Source organism: Leiobunum rupestre, chromosome 9 (assembly GCF_980474605.1).
Source record: "Leiobunum rupestre chromosome 9, qqLeiRupe1.1.hap1, whole genome shotgun sequence".
Lineage (NCBI taxonomy): Eukaryota > Metazoa > Arthropoda > Arachnida > Opiliones > Sclerosomatidae > Leiobunum > Leiobunum rupestre.
Window position 1 is genome coordinate 38,639,148 of NC_143392.1, and position 23,655 is coordinate 38,662,802.

General features: G+C 35.4%; 1 protein-coding gene across 7 annotated transcripts; it reads right to left on the reverse strand.

Moving 5' to 3' along the window:
• Position 1: 1 nt before the first annotated feature.
• On the reverse strand, positions 2-23,490 carry da (transcription factor daughterless). Of its 7 annotated transcripts, none has more exons than XM_090159423.1 (18): positions 23,104-23,490; positions 22,500-22,576; positions 22,306-22,414; positions 22,169-22,227; positions 6,307-6,391; positions 6,091-6,236; positions 5,837-5,887; positions 5,329-5,571; positions 4,980-5,138; positions 4,689-4,748; positions 4,176-4,412; positions 4,018-4,105; positions 3,658-3,952; positions 3,463-3,576; positions 3,247-3,392; positions 3,008-3,171; positions 2,766-2,803; positions 2-2,426 (listed from the first exon to the last, which is right to left on the reverse strand). In XM_090159423.1, exons 1-17 carry the CDS (start codon positions 23,180-23,182, stop codon positions 2,786-2,788), a joined length of 2,130 nt encoding a protein of 709 aa, XP_090015549.1. In that variant the 5' UTR covers positions 23,183-23,490; the 3' UTR covers positions 2-2,426; positions 2,766-2,785. The 7 variants fall into 7 exon arrangements, 6 of the variants coding, with proteins under 6 accessions (XP_090015549.1, XP_090015548.1, XP_090015547.1 ...); XR_016474112.1 differs by having other exon boundaries at positions 3-2,426; positions 2,766-2,856; positions 23,104-23,489; XM_090159422.1 differs by lacking the exon at positions 2,766-2,803 and having other exon boundaries at positions 3,658-3,940.
• Positions 23,491-23,655: the final 165 nt, after the last annotated feature.

A 23,655-nucleotide genomic window follows, 5' to 3' on the forward strand; every position in this document is an offset into this window, starting at 1 on the left:
GAGGCTTTACATTTTGTAAAAAGAACCAAAGAAAAAATGGCACTTTTATTTCAAATTAAGAAGTACCAAGTTGGTCAGATAGAGATACGTTCCATAGCATTTTTGGAACCAGTTCATTTTATTTTTTGGCAAATTAATATGCGATACCATTGGATGATTCTATTCAGTGAGCGCTAAACAATTGGAGGGATATTTAAACAAATTATATATATATAATATTTATAGGTATATTTATATTTTTGCTGTGGAAAATCAAAGATTTAGCTTTCATTCTGTTGTGATAGTATAAAAAATACTGAATTTTAAGTAACGGTTTTGAAAAAATTAACAACCATGTTAAATCTTAAATATTTTCAAAAATTGTCCGAAATGGTGAACTTACAAAACATGATTTTTTTAAAATTAATTTACACAATTTAACAGATAATGTCTGTTTTTGGTTTGAATAATTCACCATTTCCAAAATTTTTGTATTGTAAAATTTGTCAGAACTATCTGCAACTCCACTACTCCTCTCTTACATTTTACGGAACTCAATCCATAGTGAAAAAGTGGTAAGTCTGTAAAGCGTAAGACAGATTGAATAAAGGAATTAATGACTGGTAAATAGCTTTAAGACAAAAGCTCACAACATTTTCTTCAAAGCCAAAGTAAAATGAGAATTTCTTTTATACAAGCTAACATTTTGTACAAAACGTATGCAGTGTTTAATTTTGGGAAAAAAATTATTACCTCCGCATAACGTGTGGCCCAGAGAAAGTTATTTTACTTGGTTTAGTAAATTTTACTTATTTATATACTTTTCTCAAGCTTTCATTAAGAATTTTCATTCTAAGTACTTGCGCCTAACAGCGAATAACTGAAATTTAAATTTATAGAACAAATAAGGTTTACTATTAGAAGATGCACAAATGTTGAGTACTTTCGTTCATAAATGAAAAATTATTTAAAATATTTCATTTTTTTTAATACCTTCGAATGAACAAATCCACTAAAATAGCTACCATAATAAAAAATACTTTTATGTTCACAATTACAAGTATTCTATGATAAAAAATAACTACGAAATAATCAATATTACTTTAAAATATTTTTTTCTTGCCCACCAAGAAAATGTGCACGAGTAAAAGTACTATGGCCTTAATTTTTTTATTTTTTGGGGGGGGGAACAGGGATGTACCAAAAATAAATTCAAGTTGACTCCATTATAATTTCTAATAAAATGGATATAAAACAAATGTAATAAAGTGAAAGAATAACAAAAAATTAATTTTTATCATAAATTACAACATTATACACTAACTACGGCTGCGCTTAAAGTTAATCGTGGTACGTCCCCGTCCAACTTTTCCAACAAAGAGAGACTTAAAATTATGGCAAAAAAAGGTGGTATTATCAATAATTACCACAATAATGGTGCTGACTATACACAACAAAAATAAATGCGTAAGAGATGGGGCAAATGAAAGAGACACTGGTAATGTAATAAAAATAATGAAAAACACTGAAAAAAATGAATGGGGGGGGGGACTAAATATTACTGGCATTTTTGTGAAAACATGAATGCATCTTCCAAGATGTTTAATTTAAATTTTCCCCAATTTGTATAATAAAAAAAAAATGCATTCAAAAATTCAACAGCTAAAATTTCTTCAAATTTCAATCCCTCGGTATATCTGTCCAAATACTTTTTAATTCTTAAAATCACAACTGATGATCCCCGTTAACTTTCACGATGCATCTTAAGTTTTTTTTCAATTTTTCTTAAATAGTGATGGGTGGTGTAACGAAGTTAATACGAACTTTAATCTAGCGCGTACCTTTCAGGGGGGAAACCACTTTTGTGGACTGAATACTTTTTATGAACAGTTTCACTGACCAATAATGGCAATTTTTTCCTCTAAAGAAGAATCTCCATCATTCTTAATTTAAAAAAGTCACTTAAAATGATTTTCGGGAGTAAATCATTCTAGAGCTAACGCATCAGGCAAGAACTTGGAGCGCACATTATAGCACAAAAAGAATTACTAAAATGACGAATGAATCCTATTTCTTTACAGTTTTTCACAGTTTCTCCTTAAAACCAATACATATTGAATTCGGCACTAGCGCACACCATGTTCAAGCTTCACAACGTCAAGCTTTTTTTATATTTTTTTTATTAATACATCCTCTTTCTAGCGCTCCGCAACGTAGCAAAGAGTAGATTTCACGCACTCTTCCCACGTTTTTATCTATAGTACTTAGATATATTTAATATTGGTTTATGCCAGCTTGGCGTACTGGCGGATGAAAGCAGAAAATATATTTTTCCAGCACTTTTTATATTTGTAATTTCAGTTAATTTCATTTAAATCACTGTCAGTAGACAAAAGTTTTATCCACTACGGTGTTGGCTGGCTTGGAGGTAATGAAGGTTGAGTACCCTGTTTGTCATAAACAATTACACAGTTTTAATTTCAATTCATACGAATGGTAAGCAATTGGCAACAAGGAATGAACAGGATGACAAAGGTAATTTGAAAGAAAGTAAGCTTTAAAAGCCAAGTTTTTTAGCGTCCATTGGAACATAAACCTGGCCTTTATGGCAGTCTTTTCAAAAAGCCGAGTAACTGTGCAGCCAAGAAAAGCAAAAATACTCATTGGGATTGATAATGAGCATTTTAACTTAACTTGGTAAATCACCAACACCAGTACAGGGAAAAGATAAGGTTGGGGGAAGATGATAAAAGGGGTAATACATTTATAAAAGAGTGCAACATCACCTTTTCAAAACTGTGGTAAATCAAGGGTCAATCACGAGCTATGAAAAAAATATTCAAGTGCATTGGTACACTAAATATTTTTCAAAAAACCCTAAAATTTGTACACACGCAAATATGTTAATACCATTGGGAATGAAGTAACGCAGTAATTTATCAGTAAAAAAAGCACTTGAGAATTTTGTACTGCTCATGTTAGTGCAAAATAAGTGCAACTAAAGCTCAGTAGAAGTGAAATTAGATACCTGGAGAGCTTGAGAAAGACCAGCAGGTAAAACAGATGCTAATCTTTGATGGGCCATAGGATCCATTCCAGACGGATGAGGCATTCCACCCAATTTGGGTCCTTCCTCGCTCTTTTCTTCTTCCCTCCTCTTTAAACACGCTGCTTTAGGATTGAGGTTGCGTTCTGTAGGAAAACGCGACGTCAAATAAACAATTCTAATTTTTGTTATCCTTATTAACCGAATAACCCCGGACAAACCTCTAACTTGTTGCTCCAAACTTGTTATCACTTCCACCGCCTGATGAAGAATGTTAAGTTTTGTCTGAGCTTTATCCGTCTTTAAATGTACCATACACATCCTTCCTAGCTCCTTAAATGCTTCGTTGATGTCCCTAACTCTAATTCTGTTAACATAGATATATAAAAGTATGATCAAAATTTCCTGAACTTATAAATTCTTTAACCGAATAATACCTTTCTCTCGCATTATTAGCCTGCCGCCTTTCTTTTTCTCTCTCAGCCTTAACTTCGGGAATTTCATCTTCGTCACCAGAGCTTAATGGATTGCCCAATGATTGCTCACTATTACTGAGTAAACGAAATTGGGACGGCTATTAACATATTCTACAAAACCCAGTCTCTAGTTAGGACTGCAAAAATGATGCTTACAATCTTGATCGTGGTCGCTTTGTGCCCTTGGAGTTTGTCGTCGTGACAGAGCCAGGAGATGGAGAGGAAGAAGTCACAATAGGAGTGCCGCTAATCGTAGTTGTAGTGGTTGTTGCAGTTGAAGAACAAACCATCGTTGTTGAAACCATTCCAGGACCCCCAGAAAGGCTAGAAGAGTTTAAACCTGGAACTGGAGTGCCGGATTTTCCCCTGCCCATTTCCACTTTGTCAGACTCTTTCGTTTTGTCAATTTTTGCAGCTGAATTTGAGTCCGAAGGCATTCCTGAAAATGTTTCTATAATAAGCATTAGTTCGAACTTAGAAAAAAGTTTGGGGCAGTTCATTATTATATATTTTTACCATAATGTGGTAGTGATGTTTGACCAGGTGAAGTTGTCATTGAAACCCTGTTTCTTAAACCATGATCGGGTAAATTTGGAGAGGTAGGCTGGAAGGAAGTTAAATCGTTAAGGAGGTTATTTTTCAGAAAAATATTAGAAATATGAAAATAGGTTTACCACGTGGGAATCATGTGGCAAGTTGACTGAAGGTGGGTACGGATGGCCACTGACTGAATTCAAGAGGCCATTGGAATGTGGCGCAGCTGACCCCATGTTAGTTAAGGGGCCACCTAGTCTAGTAACCCCGGGAACACCTTGAATTGGTCCTTCCGCGTGATTTCTCAAGATATTAACGGCATCTTCTAGACTTTCCTCCATTACCTGTGGTTGTTGAAATTTCATCTTCAAAGGCATCTAAGAATACGAACTGGCCATTAACAATCCAGCAAGGATATGCAAAGCTTAAGCCACCAAAGCCAAATAATTTAGCGAAAAATATTTTATGAATACCACCTAATTTTTTAAATGTAAACTAAAATACCATTTTTGTTAAATGTAAGACAATATTATTCTAACACCAAATTTCGTACTAGAGGGAATGGGACAACTACGAATAAAACCCAAAGTGCGTAAGTGCAACAAAACATCCAGCCAACAATGCTAACAAGATGGGGAGGATGTTTAGTTTACCTCCACTTGATCTCTGAGGATGTGCATGGCTTCATCTAGATGATCTTCCACTCTACCTTGCTACGGAAGTAGGAACACAAAACACACCCGTGTCCAAAATTAAAAAACTAAAACATGCCAACTAATAAAATTCCTATCCTAAAGCTATCGTTATAGTTTAAAAATAATAACCATGCATAACAACCAGAGCATAACAGACAATTCTTTGATTCTAATAACAAACTGAGTATGGTTGCTTTGGTAAAACTACACATGTTATAAATTAGACGAAACGATGTGATTATTACTTACCATTTGGTGGACTTGCCCATCAGAATACCCTGATGAAGGGGCTGTTCCTTGTGAGCTGCCTCGTGGCCAATGAGAAATACCCGGTATCGGAGGGGGTGAACTGACAGGAGTTGAAGGTGTCGACGAAAAGCTGCTATTTGTCTGCTCCGTTGAGTATATCTGCAAATGTTTTTAATGTTATAAAATCTGGACTATATACGACACATTCACAAATGAAAAATCTGTTGGCATTGGAGTCTCAAAAACACCTGATGCTCAACAACAATCATTCTGCCAAACAGTAGCTTAATTTTATAAGCGCAGTTGGCATTAACAATTGATAAACATAGAAATGATTCATAATACTTACAGACGCGAGCGCTTTGCCCAGGGCATCTCCTGTTTGTTGAGAATTAGGAGCTCTACCTCTCGTTGCTAGCGATTCTGAATTATTCATGGGACTGGGTGAAGCGTTGGGTTGACCGTATAGTGGCGAGGATGAAGAATGGGGCGCTGAGGGATAACTGGACGGTCCTCTTAAACTGGACATGGGTGGAAGACTCGTGGACATGATGGCAGATGGATCGTGGCTTGGGGAGACAGTATTATACCCCTAGAATTACAATACAAACCACTGTCAAACTCACGCTAGTAATAAAAAATTTAAGGGAAAAAGATTAAAGGAAATGTTAGTTGTAGCAATGAAAACCACAAAGACTAGCGAGGGATTTCACGTAACATTTATTACAAATCACTCGCTAGTACATTTTAGGTTCAGTTTCACGCTGTAGTTCATGCAATGATTTAATGATCTAGGAGTGAAAAATAGCTAGTATATTTAATATTTCAGGCTTCATATTTTGAGGGATTTAACTTACTAGCCAAGTATCTTGGTTACATGTATTTGTACTCGTTACCTCAACTTTAATCTGTAAAATGCATAAGGCAAAGATGATTGTTGAACTAACTAAAGAACCAAAAAATTATCTGAGGGCCCTATCATATATTGACCAGCTATCAATTTTTGCAAATCAAAATAATGAGATGGTTTACCACAAGTTTCAAACATCCATGCTATTTTTTAAAAGGAATTTACCAACAAAATTATATTAATGTATAACCAAATACCTACCATAGTTTCTGGTGGGAGATGCATGGAGGTAAACGTGGGGGCGGCAGTCGTTAAATGACCACCGCCACCCATCATGGTGTTTGAGTATGGATAGGATGATACGTTCGTATTTCCTGGCCAAATTTCCGACGTATTGTGGCTACCATCTATAGTTATCAAATGAAACATTAAAAAAATCACAATTTTGACAACTTGAAATACTACTTATCAACTTACCCATGAAATAATTATCACCATAGGCATTTGGCTTGGGAGACGAATACCTTGGAGCGTCATTGTTATAGGCTTCAACTCCATAGGGCTAAAATTAGGTAAAAAAATAACATTCTTGTAGCATTACTATAGCGGACAAAATTAACGTTACTCTTTAAAAATAAACCACTGAGTACAATAAGGTACTTTAAAAAAAAGCGTAAAAATCAACAAGTAATCCTTCTATATTTAAGCCTATGAACCTTTAACGGGGACTGAGAGGATTTGGATAATTGACAGATCAGGACACCGGAACTGCAGAGTAAGCAGATGGAACATTTCGGAACTAGGCTCGGAAGACATTTGTAACTCAAAATAAAATAAGCTTCGCAAATTTTTTTTCATGTAGGAAATTTTTCATTTGAGGTCAAATATCACAGAAACTGAACAAACCTGTAGAGGAAAAGGGTATGTCATCCCATTTTCGCTAAAGACGTTTATATCACTTTGAGACAAACTAGGGTTGGATTCTATATTAACTCCTTGAAAAGATGGTGATAATAAACTAGGCATATTGAATTTATCTATACAAATGTTTTCGCGTCTGTCCATAACATTTGGCAAATTTCATTCAAAAGAAATTGAGCTTCGCGGGAGGCGTTTTCAATGGCAACATCATGAATAAGATCTATCTAATTTAGCGTTTTGTTAACTTTCAATTAGATATAAGTCTACGAAACCAACTACTCTTTTACAATTATAAGTTCAGCGCTTTCACCTGACAAAGAAATAGAACTTTTGGCAGTATACGAAATGTCTAGCAAAGCTAGCTATAGGGAAGTTCGGCCAACTTCGGGGTAGCGTCGGGAAAGAGTAGGGGGGGTTGAAACTCTGCATATATAGGAATAGTATTTCGCTATTTCCGTTCGACGAACCGACCGTAAACAGTGTAGAGAAAAAAGGACCCCCCTCTCAATCCCCCTCCTGGAAAAGCCACTCTACAACGGAACAGACTACGCAACACTCAGTCCTGTCCCCCAAACTCCGGGAGCGACTTATCTACCTGACGCTTCACGTCCTTGGATAAAATCGGGTAAAGTTGGCGTGTACGGTTTATAACTCAATCGACAGCTAGATTGTCGACTTCTATCCCTCCCGTATCGCGATACTCCCTACGGAGGGCCTACTCTTTTATCCATCCCAGTAACTCCCCGCATCCCAGTTTCATCCCCCCCCCCGTGTAAAAAACCCATTTCCTCCCCATGCTTTTCAATCGAGGGGAGGTCGATAAAGAATACTGCTACACAAAGAAACAAAGCTAACTAGGATACGCTATATATAAAGAGTTAAAATAAACATCCTATAATCATTAATTAAACAACTGGATCATAAGAATAAAATTTATCAGACTTTCAAGCCAAAAAATAGCGATTTTTAAACTATATTTTAATAAATGTTTTCCATTAACAACCCAAACTAAATTCCCAGACTTTTTTGTTCACTAGTTTTGAAAATTGCGACTTTTAGACTTATTTCCAAATTTTCCGACTTTTCCACTTAATTGATATAGTTTAATAAGATACTGTGGTACTGGTAACGATATTAAATAGGATATTTAAATTCTAAAAACGTTATCTAACCCCCAAAGATCCAAAATTATTAATCCACTCCATCCCAATTTACGTAATAATAACCACTGAAATCGAAATGAATGAAAAATCCCTTTCCCCGAATCCGCTACTAGTTCCCCATAGCGAGAAAGACGAGTCCAAAATAGAGTCGGTTTGAGGGGTGCCCGTCGGTAACAAAATATTATAGGGCTTTGACGTGGGCTTGTTTATATATGTTTTATAGCCTTTACGTGCAACGAAAGAAGGAAGGGGGGAAAGAAAATAGTGAAAAAAGCCCCCCTTGCCGAAAAACTTTATAGTTGAGTGGTCTTTGGAAAGCTTCGGAGCTTTCCCCCAATTTTTAAGTTTTGGAAAAAAAAAATGTAATAAAAGTTTTTGTATTAAACGCGTGGACCCCTCTCCGAGTTGGCTAAGCCTAGCGCGAAAGATAAAATGAAATTTCTCGGAGAGACAAGGCGCGAGGACTTAGGGTTGTTTCGAGTCGGCGGGGAAAGATGGAGAAACGCGAAAGTAAACAAACTATAAACAAGGGACAATAAATGATCGGGGACTTCTTTTAACGGAATTACGGAGCTGTCTGTATATTTTGCAACGTTCAAAAAAATTCCATCCCCATCATACCCCAAAAGAAAACTATTTTAAGGATCAAAGAAAACATTAAAATCGTTGTTGGTAGACCCGCTACTTTAATACACACGGAGTGGAATTTATCCTAATAAAAACACGCTGCTGTACTACTCCCAATATCTAGCAAAGGGTAGTTTATTAAAGTCACTTTTTCGAAGCAAGTTTGAGGTAAATTTAGGAGCTCGCGTGGCCATTGCCTAACATTCTTCATATTTGGATACTGTTTTTTTTTTAAAAGTAAACTTCATAATTGTTGCATACGGTATTCGTTTGTTTGGGGCTGAGTAGCTGAAGTCGCGTTCACACACACTTTTGAAATTCAAATTAGTATAACCAAAAGGTTATATTATACAGGATTGCCACAAAATTTTCAGATTCAAATTCCCTTAAAACACTTTCCCTGACTTATTAAGACCAAAATTTTTCTTTTATATTTTACTTTTATCAGAAGTTAATAAATTTAGATGGACTTATATATCAGTAAAAAGGTTATTGCAATGTTGAAAAAATTAGCCAAACATTCAAGGAAATAAATGATAATCGTGGAATTTGTCATAGATCTAGAGTAAAATTACCTTCAAAAAGTGCCAAGATAAAAATAATTCCCTGACTTTTTACCAATTCTTAAAATTCCCTGACATTTCCCCGACTTTTGAGGCCCATTTTAAAATTCCCTGACGTGTGGCAACCCTGTTATATCTTTTAAAAAGTATCTAGGCCATTAAAACTAAACATTTTCCTTCGCAGGTTTCACGGCCTTTTTAATGATAGCCCGTATAACGACCGTGTGAATAAAATGTTAAAATCCATATATTTATGCAAAAGCCATATTTTTCAATATGTAGAGTTTTAGATATATCAGTGGGAGTATTAAAGCCGGAGTATTTTTATTCTAACGAAACGTATTTTGTAAAATCAGTGGGCGGCTTCGAAGGTACACGATTTAAATACCACTAGCTGGATACTTTTCTCATACCAAAATATATATACTTCTGGTATAAATAATTATTCTTATTTGATGAGCTACCCTGCTACAGACTGGTTGTATCATGGATAGTAGATTTTAGAGGATCGCTAAAAAGCCTGGTTTTTAGCCCCCGTAAACCAATCACACGAAGGGAGTCGGCCAAGGTTATTTGAAAAAAACAAGTATCGCTAAGAGTGGACGATACTGTTCGAAAAAAGAAAAAAGATAAACACGAAGTACATTTTTACGCCAAAAGGTATTTTTTCACGTTTTTATAGATTAAATATGATATACTAACCCGGCCACCTGAATTAAGGGCTTCAAAAGTCGCATGATGACTTAGGCCTAAGGTGGTGCCTTGGGTATTAGCCTAGCTGATTATTAGATTTATTGATTTAAAAAACCAAAATTAAGAATTATTAAAATATAAAGCGCAAAAAAATACGTAACAATATCAACAGCGTTAGATTGCCATTTTTAAATTTTAAGATCACGTGGTACAAAAGACCTTGCAAGACTCCCTCGGAGTCTCTCGAGCTGATTGATACGCGGGGAGAAATAAAATGCACTGTGGAAGGGTATCGAAAATCTGTCCTCCTAATTTACTGTCCATGGTTGTATCTTTTTTTCACGGGACAAACTAATCCCGAAAAAGGAGTGTAATTTTTGTTCTCAAGCGAAATTATAAAGTAACATGGCCTTCTTGTTTCAACGAGAAAGGTGTATTTCGACAATGTTTCCATAAGCTCTCCCACCAGAGAACTTATGAATTCGTGTACTCGTATTAAGCCATAGTACATTTGAAAAATGTTCTTTGCGTAATGCGAACCTACCTCGAGTCGCGACACGCACAATTGTCATAAAAATGGTCAATTTCTACGCGTCGCTGCGACGGTAGAGATAGCGAGAGACACAAATACATATTTAAACGCGTAGCAAACCTAAGGGAAAATCTAAAAGGTTCGTTATACAGATACAAACCGAAGTTACCATTAACCTATACAACGTTAATCAAAATTCTGAAAGGCCGTACGATAATAATAGTAGCGACCTTTTTTATAGGCAAACAAGGATTATATCACGCGAAATATTAAAACGCCAATAAAGATAATGAAGTTGAAAATATCAAAACAAACGTGTGCTCTACAGCTACGCTTATGAAGTAGATACAATGGCCATTTGACGTGTTTGAATGTGCCGCCTCTTTGTCAAATTCGTAACTCGCTAACTTTAGCCGCGATATACCTGTTGCGTTAAGGTATCGATTTTTAAACGACCTGACCAAACTAAGGCGAAAGGTATCCCAGCTAAAGATCCATTTTTTTAGTAGCCTTTAGCCCCGCGGAAACACGGAAAATATCCCACTGACCCACATCTTATTGTCTTAGTAGAACAAAAACTGTACCCGCCTTTATTGAACGTAAAAAAAATCCATATTAATAAATAAATCCCTTGTATCATAAGTAACATAATTAAAATAAGTATGTCAATTAGGGGTGAACCAATATATCGGCCTATTTTTCTAATACCGGTATCGGCCAATATCGGCTTAACGGCCCCCACTCAAATCTTTATATAAATATATTACTATTTTTACAAAATTATAGGATTTTATAGGACTATATATGCTATTAATTTAACTTTATGCATTTAAAAACAAAATCTATATTTAGATAAATAAATCTTTGGTTTTCACTTAAAAATAGAAACTATTTAACCGTTTTATCACAAAAATATACTAGTAGCTAACCATGTTAACAATAACAAAAGTATAGACTAGAATGACTTGGTATAGGAATTTGTCCTATAGCTAAACCTAGCAATTTAACTGAGTTTCGGAATTTGAAATGGTCAAAATATCAAAATTATAGGATTTTATAGGGTTTTTGCTAATAATATAGGATGTTATAGGACATTTTTGATAATATAGGATTTTTCAGGAATCATAGGACCTCTGGGGGCCTTGGCTTAAGCGAAAACATTTAAAAATAAGAAAATTATCGCCAGACTTAAGAAGCTAGATCATACCTTTTTTTCAGACCGTGGGTTACGAGTGTAAACAAATACAAAACAACGATATTGGATTTGTGTTAGAAAATATGTATCACGTAAAATGAAAAGAAACATTTGGATATGCTCTTGAAAACTTCTTTTATCGAAAAATTAGAATAAAATGATATGACAGTGCACTATTATATTAATATTATCGATCATATCGGGCGATATTAACAAAGTTATCTATCATAACAGTAGTGGATATGATGATCATTGCAAAAGACTGTTCAGTGCACTGTCATATCATTTTATTCTAATTTTTCATGAAAGAAGTTTGCAAGAGCATATCCAAATATGTTTCTTTTCATTTTCTTTTCAATATCGTTGTTTTGTATTTGTTTAAACTCGTAACCCCCTGTCTAAAAAAAGGTATGATCTAGCTTCCGAAGTCTGGCGCACGTGGCGCGGCCAAACAAATTAAATATTTTCATTAGTTAGTTAATCGGGAATTGTCTTATTTTAAATGTTTTTCTGAAAGTATTTTTGTAATACCGGTATCGGCCAATATCGGCTTCGCTTAAGCCGATATTGGCCGATACCGATATTAGAAAAGTAAGCCGATATATCGGTGCATCCCTAATTAAAACAATAGGGAGCGCCATACTTATTGATACTATGTTACTTATAATTAGATTATGTTAGTTATAACAACCCCTTGTAAATAATTTTCCCGAAAATACTTTTAAAAAGGCCACTTATCTGTTAAAAAGTCATTTTGTTTGGAGAAATTATTCAAAATATTGTCTTTCTCGGTGTGACTTAGTCTTATTTATACCTCGTTGGAAATAATTGAAATCGTCTACAGAGAGGCCCCAACCCCGACTGTAAATGGTGAAAGGAAGATACCGGCTAGCGGGGAATCGATAAGAAAACCCGTAGCGGTTCTAATCTGATTCTACAACTTTCAATTGAGATATCTCTATCCGCTAGCGAAGAAAACAAGGAGAAAAAGAGATTCCCTTTAAAACAAAGAGGCAGAAGAAGTCACGGATCAACGAAAGAATGCGTTCACCTTTTCCTTTAGACCCGAACATGTAGCCGCAATTCCGACAGTTAAATCAACGAAGGAGTAAAGAGTAAAGTCTGCGATACGTAACGTTTCCTTCGTCGTCCGGTGACGGTTCCGGATTGAAGGTTAGCTATATATTTTCGAAAGGAGAAGAGTAGAAAAACCCTTTACTATATCTCGGTCCGATCTATTTGGGAGGAGGAGAGACCCGGGAGAGATAGGAGAGAGTCTCTCCCAGGAGGAATGGCCTACAAGGTAGCAACATCTGTGAAAGTAAACTGCCGCGAATTTTCTCATCATCGCCAGGGATCCAAGACATCAAGCGATCAAGAAAAGCCAAGGAAGAGAAAAAAAGAACCAGGGCATTTTCCATCCTCTCTTTCTCCAGCGAAGGGATGCGGAGGAAAAGATGCCCCGTAAGAAAAACAAGAAGGCGCGCGAAAGGATAAACGTGTCAATAGAACGTCTTCATTTTTTCTAGGTCAGATTCGACTTTACGAAACTTAAAATTTCACTACTTTAAAACGGCTTTTTTAAATATATTTCAAATATTATCAAAAGTAGCGTAGTTATTTCATTTCAAAACGCGATATAAAATGTAGACTATACTAATACCGGGTTTAAAATACATTAAACAGGTGGCCGGGTTACAATGCGTAGGAGGGTAGTATCAGTACACACGTTATTTCAACGTTAAAACATATTTCAAGGATCTAAATAATAATTTTAGAATTTGCCATAGATCTAGAGTAAAATTTCCTTAACAAAAGTGTTCAAGATTAAGCTGAATTCACTGACTTATTAGGCCCATTTTTAAATTCCTCGATTTCCCTGCCGTGTGGCAACCCTGCTAGAAGAAAACCGGCAACTTCTAATGTAGAAAGTGTTTAATTTAGTGTTGTAAGTCGGAAAATTTTCCGGAAAATGACTTGTATTTTAATAAAGGCCCAGGTCGAAGCAGAAATTTAAAAAAAAATCTTGAGTTGGAACTAAATTTATTTATTTATTTATTTCCCGCTCGGAAAATTTTCCGGAAAATGACCGAGGTGTTTTTTCCAGAAAATGTTCCGTATTTTTACGAAAAAAAATAAAAAAGTTTTCATTCCATGATTAGTCTAATATTGTTTGCAAATTTAAATTAAGCGGAATTTTCGCCTCATTTTTTCGAATCTGAAAGTAAAACTAAACCTCTAGACTAGTTTAAACTGATTAACAATGTAACACTATTAATGTTTCGTAGTATGTTTACTATTATTAGACATTTTATACCGATAAAAAGGTAAAAACATTGAAAACCCTTTAAAGGTAATTTATTTTTCCGATTTCCGCAATTCGGAAATTTTACCGGAAAATTAACAACACTAGTTTAATTTTTAAGTAACACTAGTAAAAATAATGATATCACAAAAGGGGAGCCACGGAGGGCATTAAGTGTACCGACAATGGAAATGGTCTCATGGGGTAGGGGCCAATTTGTCCGAAAAAATATCTGACATTATGGGGAAGTAGTATCCCTCTCCCCATGTCCGAAGCTTTAAAAGGAAGAGGGGTCGTAGTGGCCGGCGCAACGGAGGGGCTGGGGGCTGTAATGCGTTCGCCGATATCGCCTTGTCTGAGTCTGAGCGTGGAGGAGATGACCTGCCTCTCTTTCCGCTCCCAAGCCACACTCGGGGCACTATACCCTGGCGCGGAATGAGCCCTACGCCAAGGGGGGGGGGGGGCGGTCGCTGACGGCTAACCGACCAGTAACCATGCAGTAATCCGACCCTCTCCCGGGTATCCCCGACACTCTCCTCCGGAACAAGTTAGCCTGTTCTTAGCACCCATTCCAATCCCCCCCCCCCCCTCATAGACATTAAATGCTCCACGGAATAAAAGAGACTATGGCATAGCCGGAAGAGTGAAAGAGAACTCACTCAGAAAATAGTGGCCAGTTCACATTGTACGGTATAGCCCGGACACAAAAACAATGGATCAAGTTACGGCTCTATTTTCAAGCGAGACTTTGATTTGGATCGCCCAGCGTGACGAACTATTTCAGGGGAAAACTTTTTTTTTAGATTGTGTGTCTCGTACCCTTCTACCTATTTACGGTGATTTTATAAAAACTACGCCGCGTTAAAAAGTAGTTCGATACTTTTATTGCTGCTTTAATATGCCAAAAATAGTTTTCTCTACATACCTTGAAAAAAAACTTCAACTTTCTGCAATTTTTTAAACAGTTATTAGAGGTCGGGGATGGTTAACTTTTATTCAATAGATAAAGCTCTCAAAATTATTCGTAAAACGTTTTGATCAAGTAATTTATATTTCTGTATTATCAGATTAATTTTTTGATAAATTTGTAAAATTAATCGGAAAAACGACGTTTTTTTTATAAAAAGCTAAAATTTTCAGAATAATACATGTTTTTTAATCATTTTCCGAAATATTAACCGGTAAATTTCTTTGTTTACATTTTTTCCCGAAAAAAATTAATTTAATCATGGATAATGATTAACCGTCCCCGACCTCTAACAATTATAATCTTAGTATTTTTCTCTACATTCTATAATTTTTTTAAACAGTTATAATCTTAGTATTGTAAAAATATATCAGATTTTAATTAAAACTAATGAAATATAATAGATTATTTAGCATAATAAAATAGGCCCAAATTCTACCCTTAAAGAAGTTAATTTAAGCAATTCTATTGGCTCATTTAAGTCACGTGAACTCGAGTTCATTCCCAAAATGTCAACCACGTTGGAAGCTAGAATATTATTTACTTGAGGGGAAACCAGTTATACTAAATCAGTTTTTCAGTTCGATTATTGGGTTTCCAAAAATATAGGGTTGGTCTCGCCTAAAAATAAAGATCCCCTCTTTGGAGGGCTTTCCCCCCTTAGTAATAGTAACCCGGGTCGTTTTAACAAAGGAAAGATATCATAACAGAGCCGGGGATAGCGGTTCTAAGAAAATAATGGAAGATATCAAAAATTTCTCCGCAGAAACCACTCCCCCCTCCCCTCCCGTTCTCATCCCAATTTTTGTACGTCTTTATTTTCCGCAAAAGAAGAGTTTAGCGGGCCCCGGCAAAAAAAACGCGGTTTTAGTTGAACAAAGAAATCTCTAAATCGTCCCCCTTTGTTGAGTTCCTTTTTTTTGGGAATCGAAATAAATTTAGACATTTAAAAAGATAGATAAAACAGGGTTGCCACAATATTTTACGTTTAAAATTACCAGTTTCCCTGAATTATCCCAGCATTTCCTGACCATCTAAAAGCCTAAATTTGGCAAGTTAGGTTTAATTTAAAAATAGGCCAAGAAAATTAAGATTTTTCCCAGTTTTCCATGACCATTTTTTTAAATATCCAATGATCTTTTAAAATAATTTTCCTCAGCTTTATTTTAGTATGAAGACTCAACGGGTTATGTAATAATGAATAGCGTCAGAAGAAAATAGGGGGAAGTACGCTTCTAGTCAGCTTTGGAAAGGCGTCACTTTTCACGAATTTTCGCGCCAAAACGGTTTGGCGGGAAATCGCGGATGAATACATCGTTTAAAAAATCAATTTTTCTTAAATAGAACAATTGTAACATAATGTCCTTCTCATTCTCTGCTAATTGAGCTAAGGCGTATTTGCTTTCGTCGTTTATAGCCGAGTTGAATCAAAACAAAGTGGAACTACTTTTTCAGTTTGGTTTATTATGCGTAAAAAGGCATTTTCGTGGGTCACACGACGACTTCTATGGCTCAAAGCTACAGATACGTACTTCCCCTATTTTCTTCTGATAGCGTTTACCAATATTTTCTTAGATCACTTATATAATCGTTAAGACAAATTTCTTGACTTTGCCCGACTTTCCAGCCCATTCTCAAATACCACGACTTTCCAGCCCATTCTCAAATACCACGACTTTCCAGCCCCTTCTCAAATACCACGACTTTCCAGCCCCTTCTCAAATACCACGACTTTCCAGCCCCTTCTCAAATACCACGACTTTCCAGCCCCTTCTCAAATACCACGACTTTCCAGCCCCTTCTCAAATACCACGACTTTCCAGCCCCTTCTCAAATACCACGACTTTCCAGCCCCTTCTCAAATACCACGACTTTCCAGCCCCTTCTCAAATACCACGACTTTCCAGCCCCTTCTCAAATACCACGACTTTCCAGCCCCTTCTCAAATACCACGACTTTCCAGCCCCTTCTCAAATACCACGACTTTCCAGCCCCTTCTCAAATACCACGACTTTCCAGCCCCTTCTCAAATACCACGACTTTCCAGCCCCTTCTCAAATACCACGACTTTCCAGCCCCTTCTCAAATACCACGACTTTCCAGCCCCTTCTCAAATACCACGACTTTCCAGCCCCTTCTCAAATACCACGACTTTCCAGCCCCTTCTCAAATACCACGACTTTCCAGCCCCTTCTCAAATACCACGACTTTCCAGCCCCTTCTCAAATACCACGACTTTCCAGCCCCTTCTCAAATACCACGACTTTCCAGCCCCTTCTCAAATTTCCCAAAGTCTCAGGTCTTTTAGTAAACTCCCCGACTTTCCCTGAGTTTTGGCAGCCTTGCAAAATATAAAACCAATAGCGATCCTTGCCAAACTTGAGAGAAAATATTTCATGATTTATTAATAAAACGGCATAGGAACCGGAAAAGTTTGTGTAAATATCGAAAACAATAGAAGTAATTTATTAAACAAACTCATCAGTCCCGAAAAATTCTGGAGGCTCAATGAACTACGAATTAAAGACTCCCACGTGTAAAAATCCCAGCCGATGCGATTAAAAAAAAGCGTAGGTTGAAGTTTATTTGAACGTACGAAATTATCAATAAATTTTTAACTAAATTTGTATAATGTGAAAAGCTAGTCTGTGATGGATACGAAAATTATACGGCGAATACTCTTAAATATATTAATAAAATGACCAAAACCTACAACGTTAAAAATCTGCGCCTAACATACCGTGACATCAGCTTTCGTCTTTGACATCGCCTAAGCTACGGCAGGGTTGCCACATTTTTAGATTCAAATTCCCCGACTTTTAAGGACAAAATTTTAATTTATTAACTTCAGATAAAAGTAAAATATAAAATAGACAAATTGCAGTAAAAAGGTTATTGCGACGTTGAAAGAATTAGCCAAACTTTCAAGGAAATAAATGATAATCATAGAATTTGTCATAGATGTAGAGTAAAATTATCTTAAAAAAGGGCCAAGATAAAATTAAATTCCCTGACTTTTCATTGAATATATACAAATTCTTAAAATTCCCCGACTTTTCAGGCACATTTTTAACCGGGTTGCCACAACATTATGAGATTCAAATTCCATTTTTTTCTTATGATTAATTTATTAACTTCTGATAAATAACTTTTATTTCAGTAAAAAAGTTAAAAACATTTCAAGGATCCAAATAATAGCAGAGTTTGTAATACAGGGTTCGTACGAAAATTTCTGATCTAAAATCCCTGACTTTTCCCAATATTCCTGACCGTTTTGGTTATATTTTTGGACATTTTTTAAATTATTTTAGGTCAAAAATTCTTTGTTAATGTGTGGTCTGGTTGACTAACTAAAATCCCTGACTTTCTACGAAATTATTTAAAGGGAACAGAACCTCCAACGCGTTTTATCAGGGCCGCAAGTGTGAAGGACAATATTGGAACCCTCGGAGGGCGACAGAAATACCAGAGGTTATATTCCCTTTAAATCCCTGACATTTTCCCTTAATTTTACGGATCCCTGACTTATCCAGGTTTTCCAGGATATCAAAGTTCTGTACGAACACTGTAATAGATCTCAAGTAAAATCAGGGCCGTGCAGAGGGGGGGGGGGGGCAGAATGCCCGGGGCCCGGACGAAAAGGGCCCGTAGCTGTAGGGCCCATCGAAGAAGCTCAAGAGGGGGTGCAAATCAAGATAACTTGGGCGACCCTGAATAAAATTACCTTTAAAAAAGTGTCAATATTAAACTGAATTTCCTGACTTCACAAATTCTTCAAATTCCCTGACATTTTAGGCTCATTTTTAAATTCCCCGACTTTTCCCTATGTTAGAAACTTAATATTTTCTGTTAAACTATAAAATATGTTAAAAAAAGTTCAGAGAAACTACTATCGTTTTACCTTGTCTAGGACTCTAGGTCTACCTCAAAACACGTTAAAAGGTGACAGCTGTTGTCTATAGCCAAGGTCGAAAATTAGAGAAACGTTAAATTCTGAATCGGTAGCGCCAAAAAAAACGTTTCTAATTTTCTATAGACTTTTCTTTCCTCTTATCCAATGGTTTTAAGCCACTTTTGCAAGAAGGTTAAAGAAACGAATATACCGTCTGGTACCCGGGTAGCCCGAGAAAATTAAAAGAAATTATATTTATCGTCGTAATAGATCACGTTGTCCAGATGAGGTTTCGCAAAATAACTACCCGTAGCAATGAAAAATATTTCGCTGTGGATTGATTGATTGATTTCCTAAGGTTTTCGATAAGATTTGTTTTCACGTTTCACCAACCACGATCATTTTAATTAATTCGGTCTTCCGTCTGAATTCAATGGCTACTTAAAACTAAGTTGGGCCAATGTTATTATTTAATAAATGGCGCTCAAAAGAAAGATTTAGTAGATTTTTTAAAATGTAGGATAAATCAAGAGGAAAATGTAGATCTTAAGAGATTTTCTCTGACTTTAAAGCCCAAATTTTATATTTTACTTTTATCAGAAGTTAATAAATTTGAATGCACTTCTATTTCAGTAAAAACGTTATTGCGATGTTTTAAGAATTAGCCAAATTTTCAAGGAAATAAATGATAATTATTTAATTTGTCATAGATCTAGAGTAAAATTACATTTAAAGAGTGTCAAGAAAGAATCGCAGGGCACCCACTCAAATCTTCAATTTTTTATAGGAAAAATATATAAGACTTTATAGGACTATTTTTACAAAATTATAGGATTTTATAGGACTATATATGCTATTTAATTTACTAACTCTATGCATTTTAAAACAAAATCTATATTTAGAGAAATAAATCTGATTTTCACTTAAAAAATAGAAACTATTTAACCATTTTTTCAGAAAAATATACTAGTAGCTAACCATGTTAACAATAACAAAAGTATAGACTAGACTGACTTTGTATAGGAATTTGTCCTATAGCTAAATCTAGCAATTTAACTGAGTGGCTGGATTTGAAATGGTCAAAATATCAAAATTATAGGATTTAATAGAACTTTTGCTAAAAATATAGGATGTTATAGGACATTTTTGAAAATATAGGATTTTATAGGACCTCTGGGGTCCCCGGAATCAAATTCCCTGACATATTAGGCCCATTTTAAAATTCCCTATGAAAGTGACCAACTACAATTATGAAATTATAAATTTATAACTAGTGTTGCGAAGTTATGACGCAACTAAGCACTAAGCTTTCGCGATATTTACAGTCGGTCCCGGGTACTTTCAAGTTCAAATGTAGTGTCTACCGACTTCCGCCCAGTACATTGTAAAAACACGTACACGAATCGAGACTCCTGATAAACGGATTCGACAAATATTCGTAGACGCCACTATATCATAACGATAAAACAGCTTTCAAACTAAAACTGTAAAACTAAACTTTGAAATTGCGTTAATAACTGGTGGGAAATAAGCCATTCTTAAAAATACCCAAATTTATATAAAGGGCAGTGACGTAAAAATTAATGACAGAACCTTTCGGCTAATCTGAATTAACAGGCTTCTGATTTAATGTCAATATAAGGCAATTAATTCGGGCTAAATTAGCAAGCTTTCTCAATATATTAGGAGGCTCCCAAATAGTGTCTTTAGATAATCAGATAATTATTTCATAGATCGCGTATCGGCGGCGCGATTAAACCATTAACAGACCGAATCAATTAAGCAACTATCAGTGAGAATACACGCGGCCAAAGGATGAGTTTTACATCAATAACTGTCACTTGACAGGGCTTCTACTAAGATATACCGAAAGGGGCAAATCTTGAGGCTCCTCCGCCCTCTGCCTCGCCTATTGAGCCGAAAATTGGGGCCCCCCACTTTTCTCTCCCCCCTCGACAAAAATAATAAATGGACAGTTGTTGGCGACATTCGGTGACGCATCATCATTTTAAAATATTGCCTCTTGAATAATTCCACCATTTAATACATTCCCATTGTTGGGGATTAAACTACCACTGCTTATAAACGGGGGAAACAAAGCTAGTCTAGTTCACCACGGACTATCGCCCTACTGCATTATTGCGCAAACAACGGGGTTAAATGATTTGGGAATTCCTTTCTTTTCTCAAATGGAAAGTTTGGATTTATTGAGACTTTAGATCAATTTCATTTTCTTTAAAATCTACAATTTTATACTTTCTTAACTTAATGAAGTGTTTGTGAAATTTGATTAATTTTAAAGGTCTACAATTTTTTACTTAACTTAAAGAAGTGTTTGTGAAAATTGATTAATTTAATGGTCTACAATTTTTTACTTTAACTTAATGAAGTGTTTGTGAAATTTGATTAATTTAAAGGTCTACAATTTTTAACTTAACTTAATGAAGTGTTTGTGAAAATTGATTAATTAAAAGGTCTACAATTTTTTACTTAATTTAATGAAGTGTTTGTGAAATAGATTTTTTAAAAGGTCTACAATTTTTTATTTTCTTAATGAAGTAAAAGAATTCAAACTTATAATTTAATTATACCACATAAATATTACTCAAAGGTGAAAGTTAGGCTTTGAATCGGTACATAGCTACCAATAACGAAAACTCTAACCAGTAAAAGTTTATGATAAGAATATTATAAAGTTGAATATTTATGCTCAATGATCTATACGCCAGCAGATTTATAACAAACTAAGGGTTATTGGCGCTAGTTTTATGCAAGTTAGTAGACTATTTTTCAATAAATAAATATAACTGAAAAGTGAAAATATTTTTTTTCTAAGGGTATCATTTACACATAGTTGTACAAATATTCCTGCATAAAGCAACCTCAATACTAATTTTAGAATCAGACCAAAGTCCGTGAGAAATTTTGTACCATGCCTAAATAAAATTCCTCTAATTACCAGAAGATTTAAATAAAACCATTAACATAAAGAATTAAGAAAATGCTGGTGGTTTATTGAATGATTTAAGAGGCATTCCAAACCACCAATATTGAAAGCCTAGTATTAAAAAGGCTGCAGGGCTTTCCCACACGGGAGAACTCCATTAACCACTCCCGTTTGAATAACACTACCCAAATTAGAAATAAAAATATATACATACATCCCCAAATAAGCCATAAAAATATATATCAAGTTTCAGGTTGATAAATCAAACCAATAAAGTACACCCAATACAAGTATAGGTAATGTTTTCTACATGTACCATTAAAAACTCATATTTGCTCACTCCCCTTGATATCGCAGTAGTGTTACACAGAATTCAAGAACACCCACTGTATTACCAACATATTTATGAATCCCGCAAGATTTAATTCGTTGGATATTTTTGTATTTTAAAATAAAACCCAAATATTACAGGATCCAAAAATGGCACAAGTAGAAAATTTACAAAAAAGATAAAAGATACAATGAAAAACTCACCCATTGGGGTTCTAAATCATCAGATTCCATAACGTCTCTTTTCCTTTTCCCTGTAATTCCTGAATTGAGAATAAAAAATGTATTTAGTACTAATATTTAACTTTAACTTCATTGATAATTGCTAATAAGATATTTACCTCTATTGGGATCACTCGGTAATAAACGTTGGTTAACAGCACCATATTGGTAGTACGACGGATCTGCTCCCATAGGATCCTGATTACTTGGCAGAACTCCATACCCATCCTATAGAAATAAAATATTAATTTTGAATATATCAATGTCAAATATTAAATACTATCAGTTTGAAATTTAGAAAATCTATACGTACGTGTACTTGAGGTAGTCCATCACCCGCCGTTGTATATGACATTCCATAATTAACTTCTTTGTTCTTTTCTGGGAACGCTAAAAAACATATTTGGACATTAGAGCTTCCAGTTTCAATACGATAAAAAGGACAGCACCCATGTCAGTTTATGTCTCCAAATTAAAAGGAACATAAAACTAAATTAAAAAGTAAGCCTAGGTTTGATTTGTCTCATAAAACTGATTTGTTTACTAAACAAGAAATAAGAGACTCACAATATCAATTAAAAGAGAAATGCTCATTTGTTTAGCAAAGGAAGCCATTTTACGCTTTTAAATTTAATATAGCCGATAAGATAGCGATTTCCTCCGCTTAATAATATCAAGATTTTAAAGCACCATTTTAGCTATAAAGAAAAGGGCATTTTTGGGCCTTAGCTCGTGTGGATAATAAAAGGTATTTTCAGACAGAGCGGTATCCCTAAGGCCTAAGTCTAGGCCTTGTCACGGTTTAACCGAGCCGCGGGCTTCGTAAAGCCGTACTAGAGGGACCAAGGTCATTCATCCATATGCCTTTAACGGTTAAATTTAAATAAAATGAAATAAAATTAAAATAAAATACGTACAATTGTTTTTCTTAGCAATCTTGTTGAAGCAGTTTTGGAAAACCTCGTAAAGGTGCATCGGCTCGTCAGAATCAGCCATTTTCCCTAAAAAGCGTGGAAAAAATTTCTCCGTAGCCCCTTGTGTGTCATCTCATAAAGCGGCTGAACGCGGCAGGCTCATCCGCTGGGCCAAACAAAGCATTCTTCGTAACAACATCACAAAAATCCGGCGTAGAACTCGCGTATATCCGTATGCGATTAGCGAAAATGGGCGCCTCTTCAATAATTAATTAATAATATAATAATAATACTATAATCTTCGATAAGACTAAACTTTCTACTAATATCGAATTAGACTCCCTTTCAGCCTTTCCTCGATGCTTCTGCTTCTCGTCCCTAACGCGTTTTCCGAGAGAGCGGCGCGCTCGCAGCGCCAAATGCTAATGAGGCGGAGTTTCGTTCAACTAAAAAACTACAATAAAAAAATTCGAACTTGAAATATTCGTAACATTTTAAACACGTAGTTCTGTAATTTACCAATAAATTAAAAAACTTATCCGTAAGATCAAAATT